The sequence below is a fragment of the Panthera uncia genome, chromosome C2, assembly GCF_023721935.1.
Source record: "Panthera uncia isolate 11264 chromosome C2, Puncia_PCG_1.0, whole genome shotgun sequence".
Lineage (NCBI taxonomy): Eukaryota > Metazoa > Chordata > Mammalia > Carnivora > Felidae > Panthera > Panthera uncia.
Window position 1 is genome coordinate 129,840,124 of NC_064810.1, and position 25,633 is coordinate 129,865,756.

The 25,633-nt window shown below is 47.6% G+C and overlaps 2 protein-coding genes and 1 long non-coding RNA gene across 8 annotated transcripts in view; 1 reads left to right on the top strand and 2 right to left on the bottom strand.

The window, feature by feature from the left end:
• Positions 1 to 21,247, top strand: part of EAF1 (ELL associated factor 1) — a 25,937-nt gene extending 4,690 nt beyond the window's left edge. Inside the window, exons 4-6 of one of the 2 annotated variants that reach the window (XM_049628850.1) lie at positions 1,610 to 1,800; positions 3,458 to 3,691; positions 20,298 to 21,247. In XM_049628850.1, the coding sequence (XP_049484807.1) occupies positions 1,610 to 1,800; positions 3,458 to 3,691; positions 20,298 to 20,317 (445 nt within the window). In that variant the 3' untranslated portion in view covers positions 20,318 to 21,247. Of the gene's footprint in view, positions 1 to 1,609; positions 1,801 to 3,457; positions 3,692 to 6,241; positions 7,285 to 20,297 lie in introns of those variants that run through there. The other variant, XM_049628849.1, reaches the window with a different exon arrangement.
• COLQ (collagen like tail subunit of asymmetric acetylcholinesterase) overlaps positions 1 to 25,633 on the bottom strand; it is a 77,274-nt gene that overhangs the window by 1,429 nt on the left and 50,212 nt on the right. For 3 of the 5 annotated variants that reach the window (XM_049628847.1, XM_049628848.1, XM_049628846.1), the window contains 5 exons: positions 22,757 to 22,896; positions 21,745 to 21,864; positions 21,242 to 21,362; positions 19,774 to 19,876; positions 16,197 to 17,863 (listed from right to left, as the gene is read on the bottom strand). In XM_049628847.1, the coding sequence (XP_049484804.1) occupies positions 17,794 to 17,863; positions 19,774 to 19,876; positions 21,242 to 21,362; positions 21,745 to 21,864; positions 22,757 to 22,896 (554 nt within the window). In that variant the 3' untranslated portion in view covers positions 16,197 to 17,793. Of the gene's footprint in view, positions 1 to 16,196; positions 17,864 to 19,773; positions 19,877 to 21,241; positions 21,363 to 21,744; positions 21,865 to 22,756; positions 22,897 to 25,633 lie in introns of those variants that run through there. The other 2 variants (XM_049628845.1, XM_049628844.1) reach the window with 1 other exon arrangement.
• Positions 10,327 to 11,276, bottom strand: LOC125921341 (uncharacterized). The gene is made up of 2 exons (XR_007457384.1): positions 11,186 to 11,276; positions 10,327 to 10,556 (listed from the first exon to the last, which is right to left on the bottom strand). It is a non-coding gene; the product is annotated as an uncharacterized LOC125921341 (long non-coding RNA).

A 25,633-nucleotide genomic window follows, 5' to 3' on the forward strand; every position in this document is an offset into this window, starting at 1 on the left:
GCATTTGAGGTATTTATAACACTAAAATAAAGTTTTGCCTATTTTTTTAAATTTTTTTTAATTAAAAAAAATTTTTTTGAATGTTTATTTTTGAGAGAGAGACAGAGACAGAGACAGAGAAAGAGAGACAGAGCACGAGCAGGGGAAGGGCAGAGAGAGAGAGGGAGACACAGAATCCCAAGCAGGCTCCAGGCTCTGAGCTGTTAGCACAGAGCCCGATGCGGGGCTCGAGCCCACAAACTGAGATCATGATCTGAGCCAAAGTCGGACGCCTAACCGACTGAGCCACCCAGGCGCCCCAAGTTCTGCCTATTTTTGTAAATAGTGAGTTCTCTTTAATCTTTAATTCAACGGGCTTTACATTTGTAATACAAAGCCAATTAAATTTTAAAGTCACAATTCATTCTATGAATAGAAGCAACCCACTGGTTCTGTTTTTTACATTGTGATACAGCAATTATTGTAATACAGTCCTAAATTCTTAAAGAGAGTGTTCTAGCCTGATATTTTTCTGTTTATGCTTCTTCATTTACTCATTCCAGAAAAAAAGTAGCTACCATTTATCGAGGGGTTACTGAATACTATGCTAAATGCTTTCATGCATTATCCTATCTAACTTTACAAATAACATTTAGAAAGGTACTATCGTTATCTGTAAAAACAAACAAAAAAAACCACACACACACGCGCGCGCACACACACACACACACACACACACACACACACACACACACAGACTGCGGATTCATGAGCCTGTGAACTGGAGTCCAGCATCAGAACAGAGCCCTTAGCCTGGGCATGCCCCCTGGTCCAAGCCCCCTGCTCCTCTCTTGCCTGGGATAGATTTGTATTAATTACCTCCCCGAACCAGGTGCCACTGTTAATTCCCCAACAGATGATGTTTGTGGGCGTTTCTCTCACTACTCGGTGTCATCTGTGGACTAGCAGCAGTTGATCACTTGGATGCTTTTTAAAGTGCAGAATTTCAGGACCTGCTAAGTTGGAATCTGCATTTTAATGAGATCCTCAGGCGATTTGTGTGCACACCAAAGTTCAAAAGCCCAAAGTGGGCTCATCCATTTACAAAAGAAATTGTTAGTGAATAGAATTTTCTCCGGTTGGGGTGGGATGCTTTGTTTGTCCGCCTGCAAGAGCTGGCGCGTGACAAGATGAGCAGGCAGTAAACAGATCGTGGGAAAACTTGCAAACTAGCCAGCATTTCAAGAGCTGGTTTTATGTAGTAACTCATATACTTGTGACTATAACTTTATACCGTATACAAGTCAAGTAGTCCTATTGTCTGCTGGTAAAATGGGTTCTCACGATCACATTGTGTCTTGCATATCGGTTTTCTTCGCTTGTTATAAAATGTGAGCTTCTTGAGGGCTGTTTTATTCATCTTTGTATCTCTGGTGCGTAGTGCAGTACTGGAATGCAGTAGGCAGTTGTTGAATGAGTAGTTCATGGGATAAAGTGACAAACATCAGTATTTTGAAGTAGTGTGTAGAGAAGCACGATTGTGCAGAGACCTCTAGGTACTTGGTTACCTGAACAGATTTGAGGAGCACTGTTTTTGGCCCTGCAATTTAATGTCTGTTTTTCATTTCAGAGCTGAGGGGAGCAGTAAAATCCAAGCCCGAATGGAACAGCAGCCCACTCGTCCCCCACAGCCATCTCAGCCGCCACCACCTCCACCACCTCTGCCATTCAGAGCTCCGACAAAGCCTCCAGTTGGACCCAAAACTTCTCCTCTGAAAGATAACCCTTCACCTGAACCTCAGCTGGATGACATCAAAAGAGGTAGGGGGCATTTTCTGGAACTGATAGCCACTGGGAGTTGGGTGTTGAGGCTTTTGTGGCGATCACAAGGCTATCACGTTGACATCACATGTGCACTGGTGGCATGGGCATTCTCTGCCATTGAAAAAATAATCTGCAGAGTTCACCATTCCAGAGGTGACGGAGGTGGGGCTGTTACCACTTCTCATTTGACAAGGGAGGTCCAGGCAAGTGACTTGAGTTGTGGCTGTCTTTGCAGCTTTCTGTTCAGAGGCCCAGGATTTAAACAAGCATGACTGTCATCCAAAAGTCTATATGCCGTGCCTTTAAGGTTTTGGGAGAAGAGAATTCCAAGGTGTCTGGGTAAAAACCAGGTGTGTCAGTGTTAGTATAGTATCTAGGTCAGAGGGATATTTAAAATACCAGGACCATTGCTTTGTACTAACAAAGTGTGTAAACATAAGAGTGCCATGGGACCTGGAAATGGACATGGCCTAGAAAGACCTAGAGGTCTGGTCAGGTTCTCACTTTGGCTTTCTCCTCATACAGGGAGGGGGTGGTTTTCGTTGTCCAGACTCTCAGGAAGTTATGAGGCTGTCGTATTTCAGATTTATAAAGTTTTATGAAACACAATGAAATCTGTAGCAGTAGTAAACAGGGAAAGATAGAGTTGTACTTGAGAAGTTTGCCTCTTCTACCTTATAGAAGTGCTTTCAGTAAACAATCATTATCTGCGTGGTGCATGCTTATTAAGCCTCCTGTTTTGTTTTTGTTCTTGATTTTGACTTTCCTCAGGGATATTGGAATGTTATTTGTTAAAGTTTTCACTTTAGTTGAACAAGAATTGGACTATGAGTGGTTAGTGATTGACAGTTACGCCTAAAGGAACCATGCGTGTTTAAAATCACATGGTATGTTTGGACAGGAAAATCTGGCATCTTTCTTGATGTATCCTATGATGTATCCTTAATGTATTCACCGACATTGAAAGGGTTAGGTAAACATGTTTTTCGTTCCCTGCTGTACTTCTATAAAAAAAATGTAATACCTGACAGGCATGGCTGTCAGTGAAATATATACAGAGGGCAGAGGAGGAATGTTGTTTCCCCATTTTCCTTCCGTTACCATGGTTCCTCCTGCATGCCTCAGTTCCTTTGTGGGACAGGAAAGCTGAAAAGGACCTCAGAGGCTGTCTGCTGTGGCCTTTTATTTTTTCAAAGTGTCTTGGAAAAAAATCATTGACTCCCACCTGGGTCTCACTGCTGGTTAGAGGCAGATCCAAAACAAGCACCCAGATATTCCAATTCCTAGTCAAATATTTTTCAACCCTTTAGCATAATATTTCTCTTATTTGGTGTTTAATCCCATAATTCACAGTCTTTGTTTTTTTAAGTAGATAAGGCAAATAGGCTTAATTTACACAGAACCATCATTATCTGAAACAGTTTTCTTTTTTGTTATTTGGGGTGAAGTTAATGTTTCTGCTGTCTCTCTGAAGACAGTTTTATTTTGTTCATTTTGGTCTTAGTCGTTTTTTTATACGTTTTTAAGGAATAAGAAGCAGGAATTTTAGTCATTCCTCATTGCTGTTGGTTTTGCCAATTCACTATTTACAGAAGGCAGCTTGCGGCCTTGAGAGTGGTTGCTGGCTAACCCCCGTCGTGTCATTTTATTCCAGAGCTGAGGGCTGAAGTTGACATTATTGAGCAGATGAGCAGCAGCAGTGGGAGCAGTTCCTCAGACTCTGAGAGCTCTTCGGGAAGCGATGATGACAGCTCCAGCAGCGAGGGTGAGGACAACGGTCCGGCGTCTCCTCCACAGCCTGCACACCAGCAGCCCTACAACAGCAGGCCGGCCGTTGCCAATGGAACCAGCCGACCACAAGGAAGCAACCAGCTCATGAACACCCTCAGTAAGTGTGCTCTCCCTTTTCTGGCTCAGAGAGGGGTGGCATGTCAGACTAGAGATGCAGCTTCTATATATCTTACACCCGAGTCTGTAACCAGAAGATATTTAAGGCATAAGAAAGCATCCTGACAAAATTTGGAGCAGAAAGAAGTAAGTTACCAAACAGTTAAAAAAAATAAAAGGGGCGGGGGTGTTGGGGAAGCACAAAACTAGAAAATCTGTTCTTTTTTTTTCACCCACTGGCACAAATTAGTTTTTGTGAATTCTCGAAAATGCTGAAACATGAACAGCTCGGCTCTTTGTTTTTGCATTTACCAGGCTTTACAGGCTTTAGGGGCGATGCCCTCCACTATAGTGTCCCCTGCTTCTAGGTCTTTTTACAGTCCCAAGAACACAGTTGTCCGGACTGTGGTGTCCTGCAGCCCATAGACTTTGGAACCTGAGCCATTAGGGTATATTTGGAAACCAACTAGCCTTTGGCAAGAGGAAGAGGAAGGACATTGCTATATCTGGGTGGCTCTCCGTGCAGTTGATACTAAAGTAAAGGAGAGAAAAACAAGAACAAAAACAGATTTCTTCGTATTGGAGATGGGGAGAGTGCTTGCTCCCTATGCCCTTCTCTCTCCAGTATCCTAATGAATGCTTTCATCTGGCATGACTGCCTTTGAGGAGGTTGGAAGGTCTGGAGGCAATAGTTGGTAAGCTAACCTAGTTAACCCTACTACAGTGGACCAGGCGAAGGTAATTCTCAACCTCACCACTACAGACATTGTGGGGCAGATAAATCTTTGTCATGGAGGCTGTCCAATGCATTGCAGGATGACTAAGAGCATTCCTGGCCTCTACCCGGTAGATGCCCTTCTCTCTCCCTTGTCCCCAGTTGTGTCAACCCCAAATATCTCAAGACATTGCCAGATATCCTCTGGGGGGCAAGACCACTCCTGCTGGAGAAACGCTACTTGAGTGAGTTGAACACTGTTAGGATATCAGTCGAGGATATTGTCTGCTATCCCATTTTCTGGGCCTACATTCTGGATGTCAGGGGATGCTTTGGTGCTATTCTCAGTTGGCCAGGAGTAGTAAATTTCATATTGGGAATTTGGTATTCCTAGTGGAATAGTGCCACATAGCTACTGTGGCTTTGACTGAGTTCTCGAGTTTGCCCAGTCAATGCCAAATTATTCTCTCCTCCTAGAAAGAAAGAGCAAAAAAAAAAAAAAAAGGCACAGTGGGTGTTATCTGCTTACCAGTATCTTAAAATCCTTTTAGCTCTTTATTGCGCACCAAGTCATCCTGATCTGCAGCTCTTCAAGTGGCAAGACCTTAACTTTATGTAAGCAATGTAACTTATGTAAGCAAAACTAGATTTCCAGCTCCAGTTCCACTGATCTGTTAAAGCACATCATCTTACTTTTTAAGAGATCGTGCTCAACTTAGCTGATTGGGAGTTACCAGCTCTTGCCAGGCCCCTGTTGCCTTCCTTAAGTTTAGAACGGTAGTTGTTCCATTCTTGGGTGTCAGACCTCTTAATTGTAACAATTATTGAGCACCCCAAAGAGCTTTGTGTACGTGGCTTATATCCACTCAGTATCACCATTAGAAATTAAAACTGAAATATTTAAATTATCCAGTAATTCATTTAAAATAACAATAATAAACTGTCACATGTTAACAAAAGTATCATTTTTATGAAAAACAAATTTTTCCAATCAAAAAATATTTAGTAAGAGAGTAACATTGCTTTAAAATTTTGCAGATCTCTTTACGATCTAGCTTAGTGGAAACCTGGGTTCAGTCTGTTGCCATAAGTTGTCTAGGTTGATGTATATGAAGAAAATCTGGCCTCACACAGGTGTGTAGTTAGAAGAGGAAGTACCCTCCTGAAAGGGTCTCAAGGACCCCGGGGTCCTCCACACAAACTGAGAAGGGCTGGTCTAGGAGTAGCAATCCAGTCGTATAGCGGTTCACTTTTGCTATAATCTGAGTGCTATCAACTGGGTCCTGTTACTCTATCGGATTAAAACGCTGAGCACTTCTATTCTTTACTCCTAACACCTGAATTCTGCACACTAAACAAAAATCTGAGGCTAAAGTAATTGAAGCTCTTCAGTTGAGAGTTGAGGTTTAAAGTAACTGAACAGGAGGGGATGCTGGATTAGCAGGTTACTGGTATAAACAGTATTCGGCTTCCTTGACGGGAAGCCTAACTCGGTGTTATTTTAGCAACTTCATGTGAACGATTCTAGATGGTGAATCGGTTTTTTATACTTATTTGCTATTTATTAACACATTTAAAAGCTGTCTGGCCTGCTTCCCCCTGTTCTATCCTAGTACGTAGCATCGCTGTGCTTTGCAGATATCAAGAATAGCATTTCTTTAAAAACATTGACTGTGTCAGTTTTGTCACTGAGCCAAATCGGTTTTCCTCCCTAATTAAGTTGAATTGGCTTGTTTTACTATAGTGCGATAACCAAGGCGGTGAAACAAAGAATTGTGGGGAAGTCATTTTTAAATTGCGCACTCTTGGTGTGATTCTGTGGTTTTTGTTTTGTAGGAAATGACTTGCAGTTGAGTGAGTCTGGCAGTGACAGTGATGACTAGAGCCAGATCTTTCGAAATCAGCGTCTCGGTGCACAGATCTGCTGCCGGACCGGGCTGCGCTCACATGGAGCCCATTGCCGAGAGGGACATGCTGTGGATCAGTGATTGTAGCAGGAGTTCGAGGCTCTGGAGGTCTCAGATACTCAAGTCTTTAACTTAGTGGTGATGGGTGATTTTCTCATGTAATTTTTGAACAATCTCATGTTGCAAAGTAGATCTATAGAAGAACTAACAATTCTATTGCTATTTGGTTAACACTGTTAATGAAAAAAGGACAAATGTACCCTGGTCTAGGTTACTCAAAGGCCATCATCTTAACCAGGCCAGTGATTCGCTTTTAAACCTCAGCAGCCACCAGTTTGGCCAGGTGGTCTGCACCAGTGAAATGAAACCTGGTCTTTGAGGGGTAGGGGAGAGAGGGAGACCTCAAACTGCAGCATTGAAGTATTTTACAACCACTTTAAACTGTTGAGACAAAGTGGTGAGGAAGTTTTGTCTGACCCAGCTTGACGAGCCTGTGTAGAGATGGACTGGAGGAGGGAGTCCTAGAGCGGCTGCTGGGCAGGACCCCGGAGCTCCGCGAGTTCAGCCCCCTCACTTACAAGTGAGGAAAGAGAAGCACACAGCTGGTTCGTGGCCCGTCTCCTGCCCCTGCCCCAGCTTTTCCTGCTGCTCCCGCCCTTGAATCTCATTAACTGGAACCGGAGATTCTTGTTCATGGGACTTCTAGTTGTACGTCAGAGATTTTATTGGATTCCCAAAGATGAAGTGTTGGGTGCTTCTGGCTCAAATTTTGATCCAAAAAGTCCCTAGATACACGAGGCTGGCTGAGCAGATTAAACCAGCAGCCACTGTGCTGACACATGAGATTCAATTAAATTGGGGCTTTTAGTTCCACGTAGGTCCATACTGAGTGTTTCCCGTTCAGTGAATTTTAGTAAGGGGAGGTAGGAGTGGGAGAGAGGTGTAGTGAAGGAACCTTTCTGAGCAAAAGAACCAGCAGCAGGCTTCCAAAAACCAGAATCTAGATAGGGGTTCTGCAATATGAAACGAGCACATTCTTAGATAAGGTATTTCTCTTTATGCTTTTGTACCACTGTTTGTGCCTGACTCCCAGACTGATTTGTATTTTTGATAAACTAGAAGAAAGTCACAAGATTGCCTTTTGCAGTGTGCAGTTTCCAAATGAATCTGTTGTTACAGGAAACTGGTCACTAGTAAATGTTCCATATTGAGTGAATGTGTGATAAATCATCCTGTGATTGGTATGGAGTAGCCTGTTTCTAGAATTTGAATGGATACAATTTGAATGTCCTGAGAAATTTCCATTTGCTTTGGTTCAATGGGTGTTAAGAACATTGAAAATGATTTTCCTTCCTTGGGTGTTCCACTCAAAGATGGCCTCTGCTTCCCCAGCTAGTGGATGGAAGCAGTCTGGACCTGGAAAGGAATTAGATGATTCGTGGTGGGGGCTTTGGTGAGAGTTGCACCTTATGGAGTCCCCTGTTTCATGTGCAGTGACTCCAGTGAGCTGGAGATGTGGGTCGGGAGCCATCATCCGGTGGCACACTCGCACCGCCACCCCCCCCACGTGTAGGTAATGGGGACACACTGGTACTCGGCGGTGGGTTCTCAGCCCATCGTGAGGTTTCGGTGGATTTAATGGCAGGTAGGAACTTCTTCATAATGAATTGATAATTGCTTTATAATTCCTTGCTAATGACAGCTCAGGGAAGGTAAAGGTCATGATTGGGAGACTTGAATTGTTACTGGATGTGGGAATTGTTTCACTGCTTTTAACTTGCTCAAGCTGGGGCAGGTTCCAGGAACTTGAACTAAAAATAATCTATTTAAGCCTCACTCTCTTTTTTTTCCTCCTAAAGTCTTGATTCATACAGATAGAACTGTGGTTTTTCACATGTCGGGTCAAGATGTTTGTTTCTGTAGGAAATGCTTGCATATGGCACTGGGTTTGGTGAGTCGAGCTCTCTGGGCTCGTTTCCTCTGTCGCCCGTCCTACCTGGCCCTGCATGGTTAGCCTCCAGCTGGCTCCAGTTTGTTCTCTGCACGAAGCCTTCGGTGGTTCCCTCCCCACAACCCCCACCGCCTGCTCTCCAGCTTTACCCACCAGAATAAGGAATCTTGTCTTTTTGGAAATCAAGAATCTGGCCCCACAGACTACTACTTCTGAGTTACCTCGTACCAGCCTCATTGGACTTAACTCTTCATGCCTCTGTGCCTTCTCAGTCCCTCCCTCCCTCTCCCCCGCCAAGCCTCAGTCCTGACACTGTGTAGGTGCCATCTTCGCGGACTCTCCCTCTGTTCTTTTCTGCCCACTGGAGTGCTGTCTGTACTGACCTTCCTCTTGCTTGAGCTCTGGTTGGTGTGAACTCCTTAAAAGCAGGGACCGTCATTTTCATCTCTATTCCCTGGGGTGTCCACAAGAATAGACATTCAGATGCTTATAGCCTGGTGGGGAGGAGGCAGAGAAAACCAACCAGTGGAGTTCAGAGGGCAGACGTGGAGCAAACATTCCAAGCATTTGGAGACAGCTGAAAACTATTTGTGATTTTCATGGTTTTGGAAGTCTCTAACTGAATTGTTAAAATTGCCTTTTCTCTGTCCTATACAACTTCTGCCATATCGTAAGTCATTAGACAAGATATAAAGACTTAAATTCAGGGTGCCCAGGGAGCCATGGCAAGCTGCAGTAAAGACGTGAATTGGGGAAACAATATAAACAAACGAGATCTGTGATGATGCCACTCATTATTTTATTTCTATAGCAGAATCATTTTTTTTTTCTTTGTGTGGTATTAATATGTATGTGCTTCAGTGGTGGGAAAACTTGAAAATTCCAAAATCCTTGCTATCCTAATCGAGAGGCTGGTTAAGTAAGGTGTAAGTATGGTGTGTGTGTGTGTGTGTATGTGTGTGAGTGAGAGAGAGAGAGTGTGAGTGATGTATTTATTAACATTATTTTGAAAGATAATAGTATGTTCTCTTAGGTACAGCCAAATTGGATGTTTCCATTTGGCAAGGAAGGTAGGATTTCTGAAACTCAGGCCTTAACCAGTAGGTTGGAAGACAAGACCAATTGAAGCGTTATGAAATGTGTTTTTGTTGCTTATGTTGTATCTGTCTTGGGTTGTCTTATTCTTTAATGATTTTTGAAATCTTGTGCCTAAAAGTTTATTTTGCGTAATTATGAAGTAGATGTGCATGTTTACATTTATGTAAAATGTTTGCATTTATGTAAAATACTTACTGTGTAAAGTTTTTTTTGGTTTATTCTCTTAAAGATCACTATATTTAAGTAAAAAATGAAGGTCAGCAGTATATGTCTTGGTGGGTTTTATTTTTTTACTAGGAATCAATGAAAAATGTAAGGTTCTATTAATCCTTTATGCTTATGCCTGCTTCTCTAAATGAATTCCTTTTTAATTTGGTGTTTATGCTCATTAGGATGAACACCTCAGCTTCAAAAGGTGTGAAGTTCAAAACTGGAAGGATGTGAGCCACATGGCATCTGAGGCCATTACCCGGTCTGGAAAGGCAGACTTGGCTTTGACTCTAAGAACCATGCGGGGGTTAAACTGAATCTCTAGACATATCCTAGTTCTTTTAGCACACCAAATTGCTTCCACCTGGAATGCCATGCCCCCCCCTCCCCCCAGTACACTCACTGGCTGGAAGTGATCCTGCCTCCTGCTTCCATTCCACACACAGCAATGCCCACAGCAGTCTTGCAAACTTCTAGGTGGGCAGTGACCATATTCCTTCTTAATTCTCTGGTGTTTCTCACCTAATGGGTGCTCAATAAATTTGGATTGAATACAATTATGCACTAAGAGAACTAGCCTAGGAATCCTCTGCTGCTCATTCTGTAACTGGCTCACATTTCCTCAGGTGGAAATAGGAGTTAGATTTGAACCAGGACTCTCAGTGGGGAAGTGGTGGTGTCCATTCCTCACTCAAGGGAGTGTGGTCCTCAGTTAACTCTTGCCACACAATGACACGTAACAAAGCATCCCAGAATTCAGTGGCTTAAAATAAGCATTTATTTTGCTTACAACTCTAGATTGGCGATTAAGACTGGGTGTGGCTGGACAGTCTGGTCTTGACTGGACTCCATATGCCTGGCAGTTTGCAGACTCAGCTGATCTAGGAGGACTTGGCCAGCACGGCTGGAGCAGTTCAGGCAGGCTCCTTGTGCCTTACCCTCTAGCAACCTAGCCCAGCACATTGTCACGGCAAAGGCAGAGACGCTAGAGTGAGAGAGGAAACAACCGCCTCTGTCACAATTGCTAACGTGTCATTGGCCAAAGCAAGTCACAGGGTCAAGTTCAGAATCAAGGGGTGGGCAAATACAGTGCATTCTGCCAGGTGATGGGAGGAGTTGCAAGGTGTAGGTACAGAGAAGTGTGAGAATTCGGGCGATCACTGCAATCAATCTACTTCCTCCACGTACGCCATGTCTCTACCATGGTTGACAACACTGGACCGTATAATCACTAAGTCCTTCCTCAACTTGGCTTTTCTCCTGGCCAGTTAAATAAGAGTCCACGTAGGGGTTAAGGCCAGTTTCTGTCCATGGTTCCTGCAGAGGGCACCCAAACCAAGCAAAGGCTCCTCTGGACTTGGCACTCTGCCCTATTCAGAGTAGCGTGCTTCCTTTCCAACCTTTCCAACCTAGAGCACCATTCATTGCCTATTGCTAAGTAACAAATTACCCTAAAACTTAGTGGCTAAAACAACATTTTATCTCATGGAATCTGTTGGTTAGGATTTAGGACAGAGCTTGGCAGGGCAATTCTTTTGGCTTCAACTGAGGTCACTCAGTGGGACTCAGTTGGCAGATGGGCAGGACTAGAGAATTCAAACTGGCTTCACTCACATGTCTGGCACCGTGGTGGGGATGGCTGGAAGCAGGCTCATTAGGACTGTCAGCCAGAGACTCTCAAACACAGCAGTCTCAAGGTAATTGGTCTTCTTACATGATGGCTGCTTTCTCCTAGAATGAGCATCCCAAGAGCTGCTTGGTTGTTTATGACCTAGCCTGGAAAGTCACACAGCATCACATCCACAGTATTCTATTGCTCCAACAATCAAAAGCCCACCTGGATTCAAGAGGGACACAGATCCTATGTCCTTAATGGAAGAGCATGTAAAAAGCCACCTACCCAAAGTCCTCCCCCCCCCCCCCCCCCCCCCCGCCCAGTATATTTGGTCTACGGCCATTGTTCTCAGATGAGATGTTTCCCCTGAGTAGTGGCTCCTAAAATGTGGTCCCTGGTCCAGTACTATCAGCATCCCCTGGGACCTTGTTAGAAATACAATCAAGTCCCCCCCCCCCCCCCCCCCCCTCCGCTCAATCGGAAGTTCCAAAGTGAGCCCCAATAATCTGTGTGACAAACCCTTCAGGACATCCTGATAAACCCTAAAGCTTTAGAACCTCTGCCCCAAGGAAACAGACTCCCTTGGTGAGCCTCAAGTGATGACTATGGTATGACTGCTTTCAACTTCCCATCCCAGGCGTTAGACTGAGGATAACCTGGAGTGGTGCATGCAGTGGGGTATGGTACTCTATGAACTGGAACGTCAAAACCCAACATCTACAAGAGGTATTAAGGGAGTGGAAAGATGGCAAGATACTTCCTCATTGTCCTTGAAGAAATTACAGGAACCAAAATGATGACATATTCAATTCTCTTGAGGTAATAGCATCTTGGCAGATTTTCATGATTACATGGGCCCCCTTTCCCATCTATAAAGGTGGTAGGACAAGGGGGAATAGACAGCAGGGGAAATAGCTTATTTCTTCCTTTAGTGAGGTTGTTTCTTGTAAACTTGTCTGACTCTAACTGTCTGGGCTGAAAAGAACTCAGGTGAGCCCCCCCAGAGAGAAAGCCCCTCTGATAAAGGCAATGTGAGTTCACTTCCTCTATGCCCCAGGGTAGGGGTGGAGACAGTCCTTAACCCATTACTTTTGTGTGATTTGCAACCTCTTGGAATGGTTATAAATGAAGATGCTGGAGAGGAACCCACACTCCTGGAGCCTCTGGGCCCATGGGTGGCAACTGGGGGCTGCTGAAGTGTAACAATCTCCCTGATGAATTGCCAAGATACTTGATCTGTGAGCTCATTGTTACCAAATGCAAGATCTGAGTTTCACTGAAACTGGTTCACAATAGAGGAGGGATTGGGGGAGATAACTGAAGTAAGGCAGTCATTGGAGCAGAAGTCGCCCTAATTATGAGGTTTGGAGGTTCGTAAGCAATTCGACCCATGTGTCCTCTATGCCCATATTAGAGTGATGGATGACCAGTATGTCCCATGATGCTCAGAAAATTTGTCCTACCATCTTTCCAAGCACTGCTTTCTAAGTACTAGTTACCAAGTTTCCTCTAAAGACCTTACTTTGCTCACAAATTTGTCATTCAGCTGGCTTTGCAGGTGGATAAAGACTTCTGGGGCCAAACCCCATCCCTGTGCTTCCTTGGTTGTTAGGAGCCTGGGGGCTGACCTGGATCTTTGGGGATCAGTTGAACGGAGCTTGGGCCTCTGTTACTGGTGAAAGGGTTAAAAACCAGTCCAGACTGAGAGAGGAAAAGTCGGCCCTGTTTCTGGCATTCATCAGAGTGCCACAGCAGACATTGATAAAGCCAGCTGCAAAGTTAACGGGAAGCAATCTTCCTGCCAGATCTGCCGTATCATGATCACTCTTTTGAGGGACTACTGCTTGCCTTTCAGTGACGGCCCCAGCCTTGCTTTTTATTCCTGCAACCTGAACAAAAATCACGGTGAACTTTTGTGACAAAATTTTGCAGCGTGCAATCCTATCAGTAAGATTGAAACTTTCCACTCTTGCCTGGAAGACCTGAGCCACGTGAGTCACTTTGACACAGAGAAGAAGTTTCAGTTTCTACCGTAGATACAGAAATTCTGATAGGGATTTTCAGGCATAACATTCCACGCTTTTTTTCCCAACTAACTTTGTAGTTTTCCAAGGAATCAGGACCCGGGTCCACTGCCTAGTCCAGGCTTCATCTTGACCCCCGTTATACACTGCCTGCTCTGCTTTGAGCCTGTCCCCACAATGCTGCTTTCACTTTCTACCTATACTCCACCTCTCCCCCCAGATCCTATCATAATCTGGTCTTTCTTGGTTTGGTGAAATGCCCCATTGTTCTCTGGTGTTCGGTGTCCCTCTGCAAGTCAGCAAACCTAATTTTGTTGGTCTACAAAAGTTTTGTTGGTTCATCCCTGGTGGTATTCATCAAATGGGCCAATGTGCTGCAAAGTGTGAGAACCACGGCTCATTTTCACTGATTTGTAGTAAGGGCTGTGGTCCAAACTGCCATCAAAAGTGGACTCATGCAACCAGCCTCAAAGGGGGAAGAAAGAGACCCCAGGTCCCAAAGAGGTGACCGATTTGGTGTGAGTCACCAAATAATCATGACACAGATAAAACCCAGCCCTCCTTGAAGAGTTTCTAGGTGTCAGAAATTTTAACCATATAATCACTAAAATTCAACACAACCCTGAAAATAAGGTACTATTATTCCCAGTATAAAGATGACAAAAACAGAAAAGTATACTATGCAGCATGATTAAACAGTGCACTGGTGACAGCCAGGCTTCAAACCCAGATACGTGAGTCCAGTCCTCTTCCTTTTTTTCCCAAAAGCAAACTACACCACCTCTTTCACTACCTATGCCTCCCTGGGAGAGGCAGCCTCTCTCGAGTGGACCTATCAGAATCAGCCAAGAGCTTTTTGGGTGTGAGGAATCTTCCCAAATGTTTGCCTCAAGTGGCTCAGCACCTATTCCTGCCAAAAGGAAAAGTAAAACCAGAGACGGCCACTGTGACGGACACTGTGTACCCAGCACCCATTCACCCCATTTCTGCTCCCCACTATGTCATCCAGTAGCCACCCTTTCCTTACACAGCCCATCTACTTCTGGAGAGTCGCCAGGGAGTGGGCTACGAGTGTTCTTGTAGCTTTTGCCCATGTGGGTTCAGGAACCCAGCTGTAATCCAGTTAGCAGGTGGCATTCTCCTGACGATAAGAATTGGTTCAGGAATGGGCATGTGACCCCAAACAGGCAATGAGGCTCAAGGTAAGATTTTGGGGTGGCTTCTGGAAAAAAATGTCTTGGGAGCCACTGGAATAGATGTTCTCTCTTCCTCTGGATATCGTAGGGTGCAGATGTAAGCCTGAAACTGTAACAGTCAGCTTGTGACCACCCCAAGGATCAAACTAACAGGAGAGATGCAAATAGCAGAGAGGACAGCTCAAGCAGAGAAATGGAGTGGGAGCCTTGATTGAACCATGCCTGATCTCCACCCTACCTCTGGAGTTTTTACCTTATATTGGCCAATACATTTCACCCTGTGGTTTATATGATATTTAAGTTGGATTTTCTGCCACCTACCAACAAAAGCATCTAAGCTGGCATAGCCTTTTTTAGCGACCCAACTGCACCTCGGAAGACCCTATGATATTTTCAGCCACTCCATGTGACAGCCTCAGGAGCAGCTGAAGGAATCCATCACCACTCCTAGGCAGGCCCTGTCACCACTGGAGGATAGCATCCCCACCCACAAGCTGTTAAAGCCAAAAGAAAATTTAGCCCTTGTTACAGTTTCTTCCGGGTAAGGAAATGGAGGCTGTGAGACGCGACAAACCCAGCCTGAGCCCGGGTGCCAGGACTCCGGGTTCACCGTCCTTCCCTCCACACTGTGGCCCCTCAGTTCCCCACAGGACCAGCAAGTGCTCTCTGGAAACATCTAGCTACCTATCCTGTGGCCGCCTGGCCTGCTTATTACAGGTGCCCCTGTTCCTGGGGAACCTGCTCCCTCCACCACAGTTAGCATTTCAGGGCAGGGCTGGGGACAGCCCATCTTCATCTTTCATTTCCCCATTTCACAATTCCACAGGGGGAGAACTACTATTATGATATACATATATATAAACACGTGGCTTTGAACCCTTTTATTTTCAGGGCTTTTCAGAAGCCCCCTTGCAATACTTGGAGACAGACCCCTCTAATATTGTGGGATCTGGTTACAAGAGCATAGGTGGAGGCTCACACACCAAATGTCTACGTATTTACATTATAATCAAACTAACAGAGTGTTCTTAAATATGTTCTCTCTGCTTACCTGTCAGTCACACCTTCATAAAGACCTAGAAGGCTGGGTTTGAATATGGACTATTTAGATTCCTCAAAGTTCTGTGGCAGCACGAGGAGAGCAAGGCCCAGCCTGCACTGAGAGGGGCCTCGTGTGTATCTCTGTGGCAACTCCAGCCCGCCTATCCGAGCCCCATCTGCAACCTCTAAACACAGCTTGTCCCTGGTCACCCCTCGTGCTTACAGGCGTATGCAGGTCACACTCAGGCAGGCAGACTTGGGGAAGAGGCCTCAGGCTCAGGACCACTTGGGTGAGAGCTGTGGTCTCCTGGGTACCTGGAACACGGTCTGGGAGAGGGGTGTCCAGTAGGCATGTCGCCTTGGCCTCACAGACTCCCTGCCCTGTGGGGAGGGTCATGGCCAGAGGAGGGCCAGATTGGTACCCTCTAAGGCAAGAGACCCAGGACAGGGCCCCTCGTGCCAGATCCAAGAGCAGTGCTGGAATGCCATCTCGTTCTAAACAGGGTCCTAAAATAAGGCTGGGGTGAGGCTAGGTTAGCCAGACCAGGCTCTGTGACTTTGGCTAAGTCCCTCCCTATCTCTCAACCTCCGTTTCCTCCCTTGTCTCTGAGTGGGACTGCTCCACATTCTAGAACCCTCTGCAGAGCCTCAGAAACAGTGAATTCAGACCCCTCATTCCAACCAGTAATGCTGGGACTCTGGTCCAAAACCCCCAGGGAAGAAAAAGCCACAGTGGGGAAACAAACCGCTTATATTTCTTGATATCCAGAGATCCCAGCATGAAGGTGCAGCTTTCATGGGAGCAACATCACCCCCAAGGTGTGCAGTAGAGCCTGGGGGAACCCAGCTGGCCAGTGTGCCCATCTCTGGTGGGCTGTCACCTCACCCTTGGGCTGATCCCATCTGCTACAGACCCACTAGTGATGGCCCGCTGAGCCAGAAGCTCTTGTCTGAAGCCCATCCCTAAAGACCTCACCTTCAGGTTGATCCCATCTGCTACAGACCACTAGTGATGTCCCACTGGGCCAGAAGCTCTTGTCTGCTGAGTCCCCAAGACTCAGGCACGTTAAAGTGCTCTGTACAAAAGCTCAACAGCGTCCCTCCATCTGGTAACAAACAAGGAAATCCCATTTGAGGTCTGCCACTGGGAGACATCTTTCCAAAACAAAGCTCAGCCCCACTCAGGAAAGATGGTGGTACAAGGCAGCTCACAGTCATGCCAGACTAACGACCCTGCAGAAACACGAGGGGCTCAGGCACACGAGGGCAAGGCTCTGCACTCCAGAGACACAATGGGAAGGTCACAGGGTGTGCACAGGAGTCAGCAGGCAGCCAGGAGCTGGAGCTCAGGACAGAAATGATCTCTGCCTAGAACAGGTATTCAGTCGTAGGGCCTCATATGGGGAGACCCGGGGTGGCATTCTCCTAAGGACCGGAAACACCAAAAGCCTGCCCAAGTGTAGGCTCAGGAAGTCACACCCTCTGGTGGTGAATCTCCTGGACAAGAGATGGACATAAGGGGCATTCACAAGACAGAGGTCCAAGTACTGAGAGCCACGAGGTCAAGGTGGTGCTGGGGATGGTGAAACTACAGAAGCTACCCTCTTGGGAAACACTGAGAAGCAGGAAGGCCACTGTTCTGTTCACAAGCTGAGCACTCAGCTGGGCCTCCGCCCTCTCCCAGGGGCAGAGCACCGGTTTGGTGGCTTTCTCAGGGCTTTTTCACAGTTGGGTCCCTTCTTGGGGGAGCTGCATCCACATGAGGCTGTGCTGGGCTGTGGCCAGTTGAGGGGTTCCTCAGCGGGTGCAGAGCTTGGAGCCACTCCAAGAAGGCGGGTTCATTTCCCTGCTTTGTGGTTCACAGGCCTGGAGAGACCTGACGGCCGGCTGCCCCGGGTGAGAATGCCCACATTTCTGGAGGTCAGAGGAGTGGGGAGACCTGTCCACCACATGACCCAGATGGGATGACGACAAATTCAAAAAGCCCTGCAGGTCTAGGCGTAGATAACAGTTGTGAGCCAAGTCCACGGTCTGGGTTGGTAACATTCCGAAGAAAAAGGGCACTGTAAGTCGGCGATTTGGCTGGATGGTAGCAATGGGAAAACGGTTCCCAGCGGGGGCATGTGGAAGGTTCTCCGGTACCTCAGATTAAGACAGGGTGCAGTGGTCCTAAGTTCTTCCGGTTGGACCGAGTTAAAAGCATGTCTTAGCAGCAAGAGCTCGTCCTTATTTTTGTCACACGACGGTGACGGAAACCGGAGCGGGGGGTGTGAAGTCAATTTGATGAGGGTGGAAAAGCTGCTGCCGATCCTGTGGGATGCAGCCTGCCTTCTCCGCAAAGGCCCTTCACGTGAAGTAGCGGCAGGACGTGGAGTCGATGTAGCAGTAGGGGGTGCACTGCAGGTCCCCATATGACCTGAGGGGGGCAGATATGGGTCAGGGTGCGCGCAGGGCAGCGGGCACGATGGCTCCTGCCCAGGCCTCAGGACCAAGGCATGTTCTGAGGCCGCCTCTGGTGACTTCTGGTCCACCCTCATCAGACAGCTGTCACTACTGCTACCTCACTAAGGGCCTCAGGGTTTGCCAGAGAGTGCTCTCATTCTCATTTGGGGTAAGAGGCTTGGGGCAGTTGAGTTCAGGCCTCTGCGGCTTTGCCCCTTGAGCCCAGCTGAGGGATCTGGGTGGAAAGAGTTGGTAACCATGTTCTTAACACAGCATCTCTGAGAGAATCACTCCCTTCTCAAGACCTGAAAGGTTTCCAGGCGCGGTCCATTGGTCATACTGTACTGATGCAAATGTTCTATTTCTGTGCGGTCCAGGCCGGCAGCCTCTAGCCATGTGTATCTACTGAGGTCTTAAAATAAGGTTGGTAGGAATGAATAATTGGATTTTTAATTTTAATTAATTTGAAGTTAAATAGCAATGTGTGGCCGGGGGCCACCAGATTGGACAGCACAGCCTATACCTCTGTAAGCCCAAGTGCTAACGTATGATGGTTACACATTATACCCATATTCACAAGCATCCCTTGAGGCTTCTAGAGATTACATGAGTAACCACAGTGAACCAGTGGGTAAGCCCCAGGCTCTATGCAGTCCTGTGTTCCATGTCCAGTTATCTACACTGACTTGTCTCCATGAAGCCATCAACCAGCTCAGACCTGCCACCTCTCTGGCAAGTGCCAGAGGATAGGGCACTTCAGGGACAGGGCAGTACATACAGACACAGAGATACAGTCGGGCCCTGGCCAAGCCTAAAGTGCTTGGAGTTTTGGAACTACAGATCTGTAGTTCCCCCAGCCTGGTTCGAGACGCTGGTGTATATTTGGGGGTGGGCATTGAGGAGAATGCCTTCCATTCCTTGGACAGAGGACAGAGGGGTGGACAGAGTCAGTGGACAGAGGGGTGACAGAAAGACAGGACTGGTGTCTATTTCCCAGCCCTGCTGAGGGCCTGGGTCCAAGCTTACCAGAGGAATAGGGCTGAAAGCAAAAGCTGAAGAGACTGGACTCCTGAGGGACCTAGGAGGTATGAAGGGCCAGCGATCCATTGCGGAACCAACAGAGAAGCAGGAACTAGGGAGGAAAGCCTTCTCATTTTCCCTACAACACTATACAACTCCACATCTGTGAGGATTAGGGGGAATGTGGTATGGTTTTGCATTTCATAGGCCCAGTGTCCTTCAGCTGGCTTGGGAGATGTCAACCGTGGAGGTCAATGTGAACACCCACTGGAGAGTCCCAGATAGAAGTAGAGGGGTCCCTGAAGGGGGTACTAACTTCCCGGGGTTTTCTTGGAACAGTCATGAGCCAGCAAAATTAGATGTTAATGCTGGTGTGATCTCATCTGCACCTATAGTCCTGCCCTGGGGGTCGGAGTTGTTGCAGAGAATTCGGGTTATACAGATGCTTAGATTCTTGGAAATGCCCTGGTACCTCCATCCTCCACTGGGCTTCCTCCAGACCCACTTTCCAGAAGACTAATGTGGTCATGGTAGCCACTGGGGAGCTGCTCACCCAGGGGCAACAGCTGAACGTAGAGATTGCTGATTGCCAGGGGTCCGGGATGGAGCCGGTGACTCTCTGTCTCAGCTCGGCCTCAGAGGCACTCAGGCACCCTAAGAGGGCACGTGGTCATTATGTGTGTGTTGCCTGTCTCCCTTAGGTGAGCAGGGACCATGTGTTGTGCTATTTGTCACCCTACCTCAGTGTCTAGAAAGTACCAGGAACATAAGCAGCATTAAAAAAAAGTATTTGTGAAGGAAAGAGGAGGAAGTAGGCAGAGAGGGAGGCAGGGGTGTCATAATAGCACACGAGGTGATTCCTACCCAGGGAGATAGGTCTCGCAGGTCAGGTGGCCAAAGTCAGAGCCGTCGCAGTCCTCCACTCCCTTGTGCTGGTGACCATCTCCACAGTAGGCCCGGTGACAGCCTGAGGGACACAGGGGAGTGTAGCCCTGAGAGGGTGCTGGGGTGGGACAGGCCTACCTTAGCCTGTAAGGACTGTGTGGCCTAAAGGATCCACCCAGAGCATGCACCCTCTTAAGCGGACTCCCATAAAGCTTCAGATGCATCCGGGGACTGTCCCCTCAGCCCCCCCAAATCCCACGCCAGAGAATAAGGAGACCCAAGCTCCAGCCCACTCCAGCTACTTGTTAGCCAACAAGAACAAGAGTTGGCCTCCCTGAGCCTCAATATCTCTATCTCAAACCTGGGGCGTGGACACCACCTCCCCTTCACAGGACACACCGTGGGTTCCCATGGAGTGAGAGTCAGGAGACTGTGCACTGGGCACAAGTGATGGCCACGGTGGCTCTTGTCTACAGAGAACTTCCACGACCTTCTTTTTACAGGGTTCCTTCCTGCTGTGTGATCTCCTATTTGACTCTGTCTGCACCAGGGGCAGAAGGGACTCCAGGCAAAGCGGGCATGCCGGGGATCACCATCCCGGGAACTGTCCCGGCAAGTACAGCTACAGAGAGAGAGATCCAGCCATTTCTCGGTCCTTGTGCCCATCGCGGCTCATTTACACATCTCCGGCCCTCAGCCAGGCCGGCTCCTCACAGCAAGGACTTAAAAATCATTCAGTGAAGGGACGTTGAATCCTTACTACACCCAGATGACCTGGTGCACATCAGCTCGCAGCATCTCTAAAGAGCTGAGCTGTCAGTACCGACACAGCCGATTTTCAGTGGAGGAAAGTGAGACTTGAGCTGTGAACTGCCCTCCATTCCCCACTCACTGAGAGCCTCCTCTAGGAACATTCGAACTCTACTCCGTCTGGCTCCAAATCCCCCACTTTACACACCACCTCCTGTTTTTGTCACGTGATTAAAAAAAGAAGAAGGAAAGCAAACCCTCCAGTGCGGTGCCGCCTGCCTGTCCCCGTAGCATCCCATCAGCCTGAAGTCTGCTTCCCCTAAGAAGGGCTTTGTCACCAGGGCTCCATCTGGTAAAAGTCCTGATGCAAATTCTTGGCTTCTCCCTTTCATCTTTCACTCTGTATCAGCTTTATCTTTTGATAAAGAACGTGAACTGGAACGTGGGTTTTGCCAAGAAGTAGGATTCAGGGAAAAGGAGGGACTGGTGGCTTCTCTAGGGGCAAGACCCTTGACACTAACCCACCATGATATGCGTGGGCAGTAAAAAGTCAGCATTTGGCCTGAATGGGAGGGCCGTCCCCACAGCAGCCCAGGGGTACTCCCTCTGGCTTGGAGATCACCCCAACCCACCACAGCTGGTATCCAGGGGCTTGCCCTCCCTCATCCAGGCCCTCCCCGAGGCAGGCACCACTCACTGATGCAGCTGTCACCCACGTCATCATTTCCGTCATCACACTCCTCCCCGGGCTGCAGGACTCCATCCCCGCAGGAGCCACGGTGGTCCACAGTATAGTCCACAGGGTGGAAAGGGGTCACCTGGCCAAAGAAACACAGGACAGTTACTAGGGATGGCATGACAGGTTATTGGCACTGGGATGGAGACCCCGGGTCTGGGCGGGGGGGTTCCTTCCAGATGGGAAAGGCACCCCTCTCCCATGGCCCAGAGCTCTGCACTTGGCAGGAAGGCTGGGCCAGATCAGGACAGCATCCTGGCCGTGTGGGGATGGGAGACCGTCTGGAACCCTGGCTCCAAGAGGAGGTCCTATGTGGCGGGCGGGGGCACGGAGAACTGCTCAGAAGCAGAGAAGAGGAGGGTGCCCAGCCCTTCCACGGAAACAGACTGCAGAAAGCTCTGCGCTAGACCCAACCCGTGGCCCTTCTTTCCTCGGGTATGTCCTGAGTGTCTGCCTCAGGGTACCTGGATGGGGAGCCAGCCAAGGCTGTCCTTGAAGTACAGAGATCTCTGATCTTTGCGGAAGGCAATGGCATTTTGGGTGTTCAGCCTCTCGAGCTCCTCCTGGTTGTTGACCACAAAAATCTGCCAGAGAACACACTGGTGAGGATTCCAGAAAACACTTCTATAGGGGTCAGGGGAAAAGCTGGAAGAGGACACAGAATCTCCATCCTTGGGCTGGTTAACAGTGGGATGGGGAGTCTGCATATCACACGCCAGGGATCCTCCTGAAGTCGGGAGGGATGTCCTGATTCCCCCATCTTCTCAACCCAGTTCCTAAGGTCTGGGTTTGCAATAAGAATGTCCACAATTTAAAATTTTTCTAACATTTAAAATGTTCCCAGGACTTAAATAAAAACATGATGTCATCTAATCAAGTAATTCAACATCTGGAAAGGAGTCTTAACAAAACTGTTATACTCAAAGGTGTTCATTACGGTTTTATTTACATTAGTGAAAAGCCTGGGAGAACTGTACAAGTACCCAACAACAGGGCCCTGGTTAAATAAATCACAGCACAGCCACATGATGGATGGATGATTATGCATCCATTCAAGTGATGAATTAATGTCCAGGGTTACCTCAGAATAATCCAAGGGAGGGTGGGCAGTAGTGAGTGGGTATAAAGAGGAAACAGGATTAACCAGGAGTTGATACGTGTTGAATTTGGGTGAAGGGTACATAGAGGTTTATTACACTATTTGTTCTGCTTTTGCATTTACTTAAAATTTTCTATAATTTTTTGTCCTTAAAAAAAAGACAAAACAAAAAAAACAAACCTCAAGTTGGACCCACAACCAAATGGACAACTTGGTTTCCTAGATTTTTATTTTTCCCTTATTTTCCAATTTCCTATAATGAGTGCGTACCAGGTATAATGAGGAAACCAGTTTATTAAAAGGCTTTTACAAGCTCTTGGAGGATCAGGTGAGAGGTCCCAATGGATAACCACCAGATTTTCTCCCAGGAGCCTTACCACAGGAACATGAGGGGAGCTGGACCCATACATGGATTCCCTGTAGGAGGGGTTATTCACATTCGTAGGGGTTCCACAAAGACAACTTCCTGGAGGCCCGGGAAATCCTCTGTCCCCTTTGGGTCCCATCACAAGTTGTCCTAGGAAGCAACAGAATGCTGTGTTACTAGAGCAAAGGAAGCGAAAACCAAACAGCCCCAGGGAGATGTGAGCAACCTTTACAACAGAAAGAAGGTCAAAGTCCAAGCATCTTAGGGTAGGCCCTGGGGAGAGGTCTAAAGAGACTCTTTTGATCCAAGATATGGAGGAGGTGATGTTCTCTGTGGGTCCCTTAACCATACCGGGTGTTGGGGTACCTTCCCCAATTCTCTCCGTTCCCTTTCTCTACACTTTGGAAACCAGACAGACATTCTACTTCCCAGATGACCTTGCATGCAAGGTCTGTGATGGGAGAAGGGTAAGCATCTGAGAAAGTCTATCCTGATAAAAAAACAGAGCTGGTGAGAGACCTAGCTTCCTCCTTCTTCCTGTCTAGAAGACAGACAACATGCCTGGTGCAGCAGCAGCCACATTGCAACCCTGAGGTAATAGGTATGAGAAGAGAAGCCAACATACAGGAAAGACCAGGGGCTCATGGGGCATGGGACCCTGCTGGTGACACTTAGAAGCTGAACCAAAGTCAGCCACTGTTGACCTCTCTGGACCTCCTCGTATGAGAAAAACAATCTCCTTTTTGTTTAGACTATTATTAACAGGGATCTAAGGAGCACAATGCTGACAACTTCTATTATTTTTTTATTCATTTTATTTTGTTCTTATTTGTGAGATCTTTACAAAGGAATTTCTAAAGGTGGGTTTCTTTCATTCCTTCTGGAAGAAAATGGAATGCCTGAAAATGCTCCACCTACTTATTCTCCCCTGGTACTGAGGAGAGTGTCGTGAACGTATATGATTAGGAAATGTATTCCCTGCAATGTGGGTGATCTGCTTGGGCAGTAGTCTTCACCTAGACTTTTAAAGGTCCTAATGTCCAGGCCACACTCCAGACCAATTCCATTAAGAATGCAGAGAATAGAACCCAGGCATCCATACTTTTAAAAGCTCTCAAGATGATTTCAGTGTATACTAAGGTCGCGAACGCTGGTCTAAGGAAACGGTCTTTGCACAAGCCATTTCCCTACTAGATTATTCTTCCTTCACCCTCCATCCCTCCTTCCTCAGGTGCCCTCCAGCTAGCTCCTGATCTGGATTCAAATATCACTTCTGCAGGGAAGCCTTCTGAATCTTCGCACTCTGGCACGTTCACTTGGATAATGTCATAGTTCCCTATGCCTTTTCTTCACAGCACTTATCTCTGTTTGCGATTTTGTGTCTTGTGAGATTATCCGATCAAGGTCAATCTCCCCCAGTGGAATATAAGCTCCACAAGGGCAAGGTTGATGCCCGTTTTCATTCACAAGGGTGGGATACACAGTAGGGACATGATACATGCTTGATGATGGAATGAATGAATGTAGACTCACTGGAAAGGAAAGGTGTTCAGAAAAGGCTTAAAAACCCCGGTTGGCAGAAAAGAACGAGAGCAAGAGCCATCCAACAGGGAGAGAGGAAAGAGGAAACACAGAGACTGACGAAGGAAGGAAGGAAGTATGCCTCCTCCTGGAAAAGAAAGGGGAAGTCTGGAGGCCAGTCACTGGTTTCAGGTTGTATAACTTCCCAAGGCAGCCAGCAACTAGGGACACAGCTGGCAGATTCCAGAAGGGCAGAAAGTAAAATGACTCCAGGGGAAAGGTCTGGTCAGGAACCCAAAGAAGCAGCGTTAGCTAGAGGAAGAAACCCCAATGGGAATACCCTCCCCACAACCTTGAGCCTTCCTGAGCTGGTGGACAGATATGTCCAAGATCAGAAGAATGCCGGTACGAGGGCTGGGGCGGGGGCGGGCATTGCCAACATTTCATACCAGGTTGTGGTAGTTGCTTGAACAAGAAATAAGAATACAACGCTGTAGGAGGAGCTCCAGTCCCGTGTTCTGATGTTTTCAGCACAGCCCAGAAAGACACAGACTCCACCAGCCCAGGAATACTCTGGGTAATTATCACCCCCGGGGAAACTGAGGTGGGAATGCTCTGTAACCAAGGATGCGCGAGTGGCATCGGAGAAGGTTCTGTGACCCCAACAACTCCTCCAGAACCATGGCCTCAGAGAGGGTCAGGCGTTGGTCCCACTGTCCGGCCAATAAGTGGTGAGGCTGAGATTTGAATTCATGTATGACTTCACACTATGCCATCAAAAGACAAAGTCCAAGAATACTGATGCTTGCAGGAAGCTGGAAATTCCCAGGTACCACAGTGATTCACTTATACCCGGTCCGGGTGCAGGAAGGACTCACTCAGATTTGTAATTTGGTTACTTCAAATCACATCCTAGAGGCATTTTGCCTTGATTCCCTCGGCCACCTCCTAGCACCTCGTTCTCTGTAACTTGGGTGATAAAAAGTTCCCCCTCCACCTCCCCCCAGCACTGTCCTGCCCCACAGCTCTGGGCACCAGAACCAGAGGTGGCCTCCAGAGAGGGTGACAGGATGTGGCAGGGAGCCCGCTTCCTGCCACCACTGCAGTTTCCCTGCCGCTTCCTCTCAGCTGTCAGAGGGCATCTGTTACCCCTGCCTGTTTCCTGCCAGGATCCACTGAAGGGCACAGCAACTCGAACTGCCCCACCTCTGCCTCTCAGAGCTGGTCCAGCGGGCCTGCCTGATCCATCGTCCCGTGGAGCCAGAAGACCTGGCTCTCCATCTGTGCCCAGACTGCCTCCCATCGCTGCTGGCTGTGCAGCGGGAGCAGGCCTGACATGGGAATCGGCGAGGAGGCAGAGGGACCA